At 44.1% G+C, this 10,825-nt stretch overlaps 1 protein-coding gene across 1 annotated transcript; it reads left to right on the forward strand.

Moving 5' to 3' along the window:
* The first annotated feature begins 518 nt into the window (after positions 1-518).
* C1S (complement C1s) lies at positions 519-10,624 on the forward strand. The gene is made up of 12 exons (XM_066358216.1): positions 519-697; positions 1,558-1,710; positions 1,944-2,151; positions 2,879-3,056; positions 3,871-3,996; positions 4,815-5,014; positions 5,406-5,559; positions 5,924-6,039; positions 6,501-6,579; positions 7,501-7,629; positions 8,343-8,417; positions 9,467-10,624. The coding sequence occupies exons 2-12, from the start codon at positions 1,670-1,672 to the stop codon at positions 10,246-10,248; spliced, it is 2,088 nt and encodes a 695-aa protein (XP_066214313.1). The 5' UTR covers positions 519-697; positions 1,558-1,669; the 3' UTR covers positions 10,249-10,624.
* The last annotated feature ends 201 nt before the right edge of the window (positions 10,625-10,825 follow it).

Below are 10,825 nucleotides of genomic sequence, written 5' to 3' on the forward strand. Positions count from 1 at the left end.
GACTCTGGATTGTATCTGAACTGGGGCTTGATTGGTGAATAGAATTTAGATGTTTGGAGATATAGAGAGGCTTTTAGGAAGAGGAAAAAGCCTCATCTCGGCCTAGCTTGGATCTACATATATCATTATCCCACCCTTATACATGCTTTAAAGGCGGGGAAGACCTGCAGTACTGACAGCTACTTTCCCTTCATTCATGATTCATACACAACTGGAGGGTTGGACTTTCTGGGTTTGGCTTTCCCCCTACATATGAATCTCCTCCTTTTCCCACAAATCACCTGACTTCCCTGAAAACTCTTTAACACACCCCTTGGCTGAAAAAGAGCATTAAGCAATCAGTGAAATTCCCCATTCCTTCTTTCTCCTTCTGAAGCCCTGGATAGAGGACTCTCAGGCCTGAGAGGAGTTTGCAGTTCTTGTTTCAAAAGCAGAGGGAGCTCCAAGATCAAGGCTGAGTTACCCTTTTCCTATGTCATGGTCTCCCAGCCCCCTCTTGTTTAGATCAGAGAATTTCAGACATGCACACTGGGGTAGAGAATCATATGAACAGGACCAGGACAGGGAGGCCGGCCGAGGTTCCTGCAGAGGGAGCGTCCAGGCCCCGTGTTTCTCTCCCTGAGAGTCAGCAGGGTCTCCCAGCATGCCCACTGGCAAGAGAGGGGACTGACCCACTTGCTCCTATCAGCTTCTGAAGGTAAAACCTTAAAAACAAAGAGCAGAACTTTGATGGAGGAAAAAGAAAGACAGGAAACTTCACATACGAAGGTTTTGGGAAAAGATGGAAGGCTAGACAGAGCAGAATAATAAGAGGGCAAAATATAGACAACCTATTTCTGTTAGGTTGACCTCATCCTCCCTCACGTCGTCCCACTGCCCAGCACTATTTTCAGGGTTTATGTTGGTGTAAAACTTTTCTAGGAACTGTGGAAAGATATCCTGTTAGTAATGGGGGGAAGGGGGGGAGGAAACAAACCCTGGAAACTTAATGTAAAAAATTGAAGAAATACCTTTCTTTTCTTTTTATGTTTCTTGTCATTCAGCTATTCTTTTTCTCCTTCCACACCCAACCCTGTCTCAGATTACTTCTCCCAAGGCCACTGCCTTCATCTAGCGAATGAAGCCCATTGCTCCATCAGTGGTCATTAATAGCATCAACAGAAATGCATGCAATAGTAGAGAGAGCTGGTTTGAAGGGATGGGGGTCATTGTAAAAAGAGAAGGGAGAAAGTGCCCTAGGTGAATGGTCGTGATGGGAAAGACTCCTGAAAACATGAGTGGAAATGGGGATGTTGTTCTGTGAGGGCAGGACAGAGATTGATTGAGTGGGGGTGGGGCTGAGGAGGAGAACAGAGGAGGAAGAAACTGGGAGAAAGTATTCATTCCTTTGGAGAAAAACTAGGATAAGACCTAGAGATGCAATGAGATAAGGATAAGATTTAGTTTTAGTTTAGAATATTTATTGAAGTTGAACCAGGAAGGGTCTGAGAAGATAGGCATCATATGGTGATGATTAGTGATATGGCTTTGTTTAACCTGTGTGTTATTCTTATGAAGGTGACACTGAACCCAGGTGACCCTGTACCACCAAAACAGGTGCCTGTGTTTGTTAGACAAATACAGTTTGTTAGCTCCAAAGTCCAGAGGTGCAGAGAGCCAGGTCCAAGAGATGTGCTGCTCACCAGGGAAGGACAAATTGCCAACGATGTGGTAAGTGATCACGAGTCTACAGAGATGTGCATGAACTCCATTCTCTTCATCTCTAGAAAACAGCTCAGATCTGAAACCTGGGTTTCGGTTTAATCTATGTCTTTTTGCTTTATTCTAACCTAAGATTCTACTGCACATGATGCTGCTGCCCTTCTCCCTGTGACAAACGCTGGAGCTCTGCACTAGTCTGCTGTACCTGTCACTCACCTCTTCATATGCTTTTTTTTTTTCAGGTGCATTGTCTTGTTTTCCCTTTTGCCATGGATGTATGCTGAGCCCACTATGTACGGGGAGATCCTGTCCCCTAACTATCCTCAGGCATATCCTAATGAGATAGAGAAATCTTGGGATATAGAAGTTCCTGAAGGGTATGGAATCCATCTCTACTTCACCCACCTGGACATAGAGCTGTCAGAGGACTGTGCATATGACTCAGTGCAGGTATATTATAATAAGCACATACAGGATAGGGCTGGAGTGGTCAAATGAGAAGGATGTAGCCAGGAGTGCTATAGACATACCGTAATCTAGAAGTCAAATAGTCCTTAGGTGGTATGTGTTCTACTCTCTCTGTCCCTTTTTCTCTCACCTCAGTATCAAAATATTATGCTTTCCTAGTTTTTTGTTTTTGTTTTTTTTTGTTTTGTTTTGTTTTGTTTTTTTTTAAATTTATTTATTCATTTTAGAGAGGAGAGGGAGAGACAGAGAGGAGAGAGAGAGAGAAGGGGAGAGGAGCTGGAAGCATCAACTCCCATATGTGCCTTGACCAGGCAAGCCCAGGGTTTCGAACCAGCGACCTCGGCATTTCCAGGTCAACGCTTTATCCACTGCGCCACCACAGGTCAGGCCTGTTTTTGTTTTTTTGACAGAGACAGAGAGAGAATCAAAGAGAGGGACAGACAGAGAGAGAGATGAGAAGCATCAATTCTTTGTTGTGGTACCTTAGTTGTTCATTGATTGCTTTCTCATATGTGCCTTGACCAGGGGCTACAGCAGAGCAAATGACCCCTTGCTCAAGCCAGCAACCTTGGGCTCAAGTTGGTGATCCCACGCTCAAGCCAGCGACCTCCAGGTTTCGAACCTGGGTCCTCCGCATTCCAGTCCGATGCTCTATCCACTGTGCCACCACATGATCTGGCTCCTAGTTTCTTTCTGACTCTTCTCTTAGATAATGTCAGGAGGTTTTGAAGAAGGAAAAATCTGTGGACAGAGGACCAGCAAGAATCCCAGCTCCCCAATTGTGGAGGAGTTCCAAGTTCCATACAATAAACTCCAGGTGATCTTTAGGTCAGACTTCTCCAATGAAGAGCGTTTCACTGGGTTTGCTGCATATTATGCTGCTGTAGGTAAGGCCTTCTCTATTGACTCATCAATCCAGCTAAATGATTAGAAGCAGGATAGACATTGAGCAATGCAGTGAATAAAGATTCTGTTTATAACTCTTATGAAGTGTTGACTTGACTTGGGTCCCTCTATGAGTTAGTTACCTTTGTGAAATTCAAACACATGATCATATCTTAATAATGCTAACAATAGATAATAAACAGTAATTTATTGAGAGCCATTATGAAGTAGGCACTTCATTAAGAATTTTTCCTCAACTCTTCAAGATAGGTATTATCATCTCCATTTAAAGATAAAAAAAGTGAGGATAAGGAAAGTTAAATAACTCACACAAGGAATGTATGATATTCAAACCCATTGAATATATGGCAAACAAACCTTCAAATTCTTTGTGCTTTTATATAAAAAATAAACATTAGAACATTTCATACAGCCAAACTATGGATTAGATTCAACAAAAATGCCAACATCATACAAAGTAATAGATGTGCTAAGCTCCTCCCTGCAGAAGACATATCATCATGTTTAGCTTGCCAAGTGTGTTCTTTGGAGTTGAAATGCTCCGTTTGTGAGAAAGGTCAAGGGTCTCTGGCAATGAGAGCTCCCCTATAGCTGTGCAATGTTAAGACACAACTTTGGAATCATACACATTTCAGGAGGGCAATATAGAATAATACCATCCTGAAATGGGATTGTTGAAGGTCTTTAAGTAAGAGGCCTTTCTTACTTTTTTTTTTGCCCTTATAGTTTTGGGTTTAACCTCCTTCTTCCTTCTAGGTCTTTGTCTTTGACTTCAATCTTTCTTTACTTTTGTAGATATAAATGAGTGCACAGACTTTGCAGATGTTCCTTGTAGCCATTTCTGCAACAACTTCATTGGTGGTTACTTCTGCTCCTGCCCCCCAGAATACTTCCTCCATGATGACATGAAAAATTGTGGAGGTGAGTCTGACATTGAGAGAAGTGCATGATCCCTGGGATTTGGAATGGCTTTGAGGCTTTAGTAAGGTCTTTATCTACCCTTCCAATTTTTATTAGCCTTGGCCTTGATTTGGCATCATTTCTTTTTTTTTTTTGTATTTTTCTGAAGTTGGAAACAGGGAGGCAGTCAGACAGACACCCACATGCGCCCGACCAGGATATCCACCCGGCATGCCCACCAGGAGGCGATGCTCTGCCCATCTGGGACATTGCTCTGCTGCAACCAGAGCCATTCCAGCGCCTGAGGCAGAGGCCATAGAGCCATCCTCAGCACCTGGGCCAACTTTTCTCCAATGGAGCCTTGGCTACGGGAGGGGAAGAGAGAGACAGAGAGGAAGGAGAGGGGGAAGGGTGGAGAAGCAGATGGGTGCCTCTCCTGTGTGCCCTGGCCGGGAATCGAACCCTGGACTCCCACTTGCCAAGAAGATGCTCTACCACTGAGCCAACTGGCCAGGTCTGGCATCATTTCTTAATTAACTAAGGGGGAGCCACAAGAGTGGAGAAAAACAAGGTTACAGAGTCAAGTTAATTAATTGGAAAAGAGAGATGCCTGTGAAGCATCAACCTGGGACCTTTCATAACTATGAAAGGCTGCATCATAAGCAATATGATGGAAACCCAATAGACACTGGGTATATCTACTCATATGTATTGGGATATAATTGCTGCATATGGGGCCCAGCCAGGGACTATCAGTTTATAAGAGGAGTCATAAATTAGGGCAGGAACTTCTTTGCTTGAGCTTATATTTGATTCCCCTTTCTCTTTTTCTCTCATAGTCAATTGCAGTGGGGATGTATTCACTGAACTGATTGGGGAGATCACAAGTCCCAATTACCCCAGTACATACCCAGAGAACTCAAGGTGTGAATATCAGATCCAGTTGGAGGCGGGTTTCCAAGTCGTGGTGACTATACGGAGAGAAGATTTTGATGTGGAACCAGCTGATTCAGAGGGCAATTGTGCTGACAGTTTAGTTGTGCGTAAAGCATGATTAATTTTCCTCCAACTCACACAGAGAGCGTTCTTGAAGACAAATTATCTTTCCTTCTGCCCTTAAATTTTTTTTTTGCATTGATTTGAGAGAGAAAGAGAAGATCAACTCATTGTTCCACTTAATTGTGTACTTATTGGTTGCTTTTTGTGTATGCACTGACTTGGGGTCAAACTCACTACCTCGGTGTACTGGGACAATGCTCTATCTGCTGAGCCACCTGGCCAGGGCCTACCTTTTCTGTCTTTTTTTCTTTTCCCCCCTCTTAGTTTTATTTTATATTATTTTTATTTACCTCTCAAATTTTAATTGTCTCTATTTTATCTTTCTTTGTGTTCTTTCTGTCTTCTGATTTCATCACCTTTTGTCCTTTTAGTTTGTTGCAAGAGACCAGCAATTTGGTCCTTATTGTGGAAATGGATTCCCTGGGCCACTAAATATTGAAACCAAGAGTAACATTCTTGATATCATCTTCCAAACTGACCTAACAGGGCAACAAAAGGGCTGGAAACTTCGTTATCATGGAGATCGTGAGTAATCTAAAACTTGTTCTTTGGTTGGTTGTAACAAAGTCCCTGGACAATGTAAAATCCAAACAGGTAGATTGTTGTTTGTAAGGGTATCCTGATTACCCACCTTCCTCAGCAAGATCTACACCTGTCAGTGGTTGCTAAAAATGTCTCAGTGTCTAGGAATAGTTCAGCTGGACCTGTGAGTGCAGACAGTTCAGTGGTGGATAGTTAGTAATGCCATGTTAATTTAGTCATCTCCATATTAGAATGTTAGGAATCAGGATTTAGGATGACTGAATGATTTTATAAGATGTTAAAATGATGTAAATAGAACAGATATTATCCAATTTTTTGGCTAATTATGTATCCTCTCCTTTCCAAGCAATCCCTTGTCCTAAGGAAGCCACTGCCAATTCTGTCTGGGAGCCTGAGAAGGAAAAATATGTGTTCAAAGATGTGGTGAAGATAACTTGTCGGGAAGGGTTCGAAGTTGTGCAGGTAAAGTACTGTTAGAAACTTCTCCCTAATCCCTAGGTCAGGATAAGCATACTAGAATTGTCTTATTGTTTACCAAATGTACTCATTTGTTCAAGGTGTAACACGCTTTTCATACACAGAACTGCTCAGGATCTTTAGTCCTTGCTGTGAGTCATGGAGCTCCTTGGCCAGCCTGGCATTCTCTCTGTGCCCACAGTCTTCTTGGGGAAGGGGAGCTGATATTCTGGGCAAAATTGTTTTTTTTTTTGGTCCCAACTCCTGGATGCTTTGGCTTATTCTGCTAAGATATCCCCAAGGTTGTGCTCCCTTCGGCAGCACATATACTAAAATTGGAACGATATCCCCAAGGTTTTTGTCATGAGAATTCTTCTTTGATCCAAGGCCAGAGATTGATTCAATCTTTTATTTTAATTCCCCATATCCCTCTTTATAAATTAATGGTGATGTATATCGTTCTCTAGGGAAGTGTTGGCTCGACATACTTCTATTCTACTTGTCAAAGCAATGGAAAGTGGAGTAATTCCAAACTGGAGTGTGAACGTATGTATCTTTTTAAAATGAGACTTTTTTTTCTATTCTTTTTTTACCTCCCGGATTGAAAGATCAGCACATCAAGATTCAAATGTATGGTTTCTTTTGAGGTTTGTGAGAATGGGTTGGGTTTTTTAAAGGAAGTCAGTCATGAATTTTCAACCCTGATCTGGTCCCAGGCTAGCCTGGGAAGTTTCCTTCAAAGAAAGAGGCTGTGGGATTGGTAGAGTTAATAGCACCCTCTGGGTCCATTCCTGGTTTCTGCAAGGGCTTTCACCAACCACTGAGAACCAGGTTCCTCTGGTAGTTTTCAAGGGGCTCTCTGAATTGGCAGGAGTCAGTGGGCTGGGGAATTGAGTGATGCCAGTTGAAGAGCATGGCTACCAAGAAGCTGGTGTGGAGAGTCGTTCCAGGTGTGCTTATGGGGTGTGAGGTGGGGAAGGGATGAGGGACATGGCCAGGGGGATGGAACTGGCCTAATGACCAATGACTTCCTGGCAATCGGTGGCTGTCCTGACCATCACTCTTTTTTTTTTTTTTTGGTATTTTTCTGAAGCTGGAAACGGGGAGAGACAGTCAGACAGACTCCCGCATGCTGCCCGACCGGGATCCACCCGGCACGCCCACCAGGGGGCGATGCTCTGCCCCTCCGGGGCATCGCTCTGCCGCGACCAGAGCCACTCTAGCGCCTGGGGCAGAGGCCAAGGAGCCATCCCCAGCGCCCGGGCCATCTTTGCTCCAATGGAGCCTTGGCTGCGGGAGGGGAAGAGAGAGACAGAGAGGAAGGGGGGGTGGAAAAGCAAATGGGCGCTTCTCCTATGTGCCCTGGCCGGGAATCGAACCTGGGTCCCCCGCACGCCAGGCCGACGCTCTACCGCTGAGCCAACCGGCCAGGGCCCTGACCATCACTCTTATGCCTTCCTCTTGTAGCTGTGGACTGTGGCCCTCCTGATCGCATTCAGCATGGTAAATTCGAAGAACCAGAAGATACTTCATTTGGTTCTGTCGTTCGCTACACTTGTGAGGAGCCATATTACTACATGCAAATTGAAGAAAGTGGTAGGTTTCTTTGGCTAGAAAGAAGAGAGAGAAAGGGTGAGAGTGTTGGAGGGTAAATTGCACAACTTTTCCAGGTTGGAGAGAACTTGGAGAGAAATGAAGGCCGTGAGATGAACTCTGTTCATCCTCTTGGCTTATTCTAAAGATACAGTTTTCATATGGGTCAAGGTAGGTTCCATAGGATCCTTCACAGTGAAGCATAAAGGTCACCTAGCTCAGCTTCACAACTATGGCAGGGATTCCCCCTACAATATCCATTTTTATGTGGTTGTCCAGCGTTTGACCATTACTTAATGTGGAACCCACAGGAGTAATGCTTCCAGCTTCAAGTCACCACACTATGAAGACTGGCTCTCTAGACGGAGAGATCTTAGTAGCGCTAGTGGATGGCCCGGGTGAAACACAATACGTCTCATTTCATTGCTTTTAATTTAATTTAAATTATTAATTAATTTTCTTTTTCCTCTTAAAGTACTTTCCCCATCTCCACCATAACCCCCTTTCTTCTGCTTTGGAGACTATTCCTTTCCCTCCATAGGCAGGATAGAGGCCAGAGAGATTGTTTGGAAGAAGTCCTCAAGATCCTTTTCTAATTTATTTGATCAAACCTCCTCCTCAAATCCCAGAGGAGCCGAGGCTGTGAATGAAAGGGAGGGCATAGAAGACAAAACATGTGGTGGTGAGTGTGTCCTGTGTCCCTTCTGCTATTCCAGGGGAGTACCACTGCGCTGCAAACGGGAGCTGGGTGAATGAGCTTCTGGGCACAGAACTGCCAAAATGCGTTCCAGGTAATCAGGGCTCAGGCTTGGGTGGAAACCATATCCACAGGTGCGGGTGAGTGGGTCACCTTCTGAAAGTACCTGGAATCCTCTCGGGAAAGGACTTAACAATCTGGGCCTACCAGAGTCTAACTCTAAAGTGGAGACAATAAAAGAAATGAGGGGCTGCAGACAGGTCAGAGTTGAGTAGAAGGCTCTCAGGCAAAGCCAGAATAATAATGATCTTGGTAATGGCAACAATATTACTGAGAGCTATAGACTGAGCTAACTAATTGCATTTATTATCTCTCTTAAATCCTTGCAACAACTCTGTGCAGCAGATACTATTGGTTCCATTTCACAGATGAATGAATTAAGTGTAAGTTCCCAAAGTTGGGAAAGGGTAGACTTTGAACCCAAGTCTGAGTCCAAATCCTTTATGCTCAACTCAGAGTCCATTCAGGCCGACTAGCAAGGGATTTAGATAAGCCAACTTTATCTGAAACAAAATTAATTTTTAATTATACTGGATAACAGCAAAATGTTCAAGCCTAGAATCAGTCAATGGGGGAATGAGATGAAAAAAGAGAACCCTATCCTTGCTCTACTTCCATGGGTCCCTAGGAGGAACTCAGCTGTAATAAGGACTTCAGTAAAGAAGGTGATAAGCATTTGGTTTGGGCAGCAGATGAAGGTAGAATGCTTGCCTCTTCCACTATCTGTATGAGGAAAGGGTTTCTCAGGCTGGCTCCCAGATAGGCCTTACCTGCCGAGCCTGGAGTGAGGTCTACGGGGGCTGTGAGTCAAGCTGTCCACAGTGTGAAGCAGTAGTAGTTCACACACTACCTCGATTTACCAGTCTTTCCCATAGCCTGCTTGTGGAATTGGCAACATGGGATGTTTGGTCCTTATGCATGTTCAGAATGAGTCAGGTACTGAGATGGTTGACCAAATACAAGTTGGCTATATTATGCTAAAGAACTCTGGAGCCTGGCAGGTTTGTGGGTGGTTAGAGGACTTATAGGAGGCCAGTAATCTATTTCCTGTTTCCTGCTCACCTTGTTCTTGTTCCTTCCTAGTCTGTGGCATCCCCAGTGAGACCTTTATAGAAAACCAGCGGATATTTGGAGGATCTTTTGCAAAGATTCAAAGTTTCCCCTGGCAAGTCTACTTTTCAAGCCCACGGGCTGGTGGGGCTCTTATTGATGAGTACTGGGTGCTGACAGCTGCCCACGTCGTGGAGGGAAACCAGAAACCAGTAATGTATGTTGGGTCCACCTTATTGTCCCGCCAACAACTAGCAAATGCCCAGATGCTCACTACTGAGCATGTGATCATTCATCCAGATTGGGAATTCCTGGAAAACCCAGAAACACGGAAGAATTTTGACAATGACATTGCGCTAGTACGGCTTAAAGACCCAGTAAAAATGGGACCCACTGTCTCCCTTATCTGCCTGCCAGGTGACTCCTCAGAATACATCCCCTCAGTGGGAGACCTGGGACTGATCTCAGGCTGGGGAAGAACAGAGACAAAAGATCATGTTGTAAAGCTCCGAGGGGCAAAGTTACCCATTGCTCCTATGGATAAGTGCAAGGGTGTGAAGAGTGACAATACCTACGTTTTCAGTGATAACATGATCTGTGCTGGAGGAGAGAAAGGTGTTGATAGCTGTGAAGGGGACAGTGGTGGGGCCCTTGCTATTCAGGACCCCAATGAGCAGAACAACAAATTCTATGTAGCTGGCCTGGTATCCTGGGGCCCCCAATGTGGCACCTTTGGGCTCTACACAAAAGTGAAGAACTACATTAATTGGATAAGGAAGACTATGCAGGAATATAGTACCCCCAGTACGGACTAATCCACACACATTCCACCAGCCTCTCAAAGGGCTAGGACCAATCTGTTCTTTTCTGTTCCTCACAATAGTCCCATTATTTCACCATGACTGAGAGAAGACCTAGGAGTAGGATTCAATCGAACTTGGGTGTTGAGAGACATGGCTGGAGGTCATGTTTGATCATGACATTGTTCTGGATGTTGAGTGTGGTCTAAATCTGTGGGTATCACATGGGAAGGGCACTGCTATCTTGTACTATTCCATAGTTCTGACTTTGAAATTTACTGCTGGGCATACCCTTGACTTTGTTGTCTCTCCTTTATCTGTTCAAAGTTCCACTTACTTTATCACTCTCAATGCCTACTATCTACTTGTAATAAATTAGGTTTGTAACCCAGTTCTGGCTGACTCATTTTATTCCACATCCAGACCTCAGCACCATGGAAGAAGAGTGTGATGAGAGGGCTGTTGTATCCTCTAAACTCAGGCATCTAGCAGCATATACACATACACATACACACATACATATACACATACATATACATATACATATACATATACACATACACATATATGTTTCTATCAGCTAATATTTAAT

The sequence above is a fragment of the Saccopteryx leptura genome, chromosome 1, assembly GCF_036850995.1.
Source record: "Saccopteryx leptura isolate mSacLep1 chromosome 1, mSacLep1_pri_phased_curated, whole genome shotgun sequence".
Classification (NCBI taxonomy): Eukaryota; Metazoa; Chordata; class Mammalia; order Chiroptera; family Emballonuridae; genus Saccopteryx; species Saccopteryx leptura.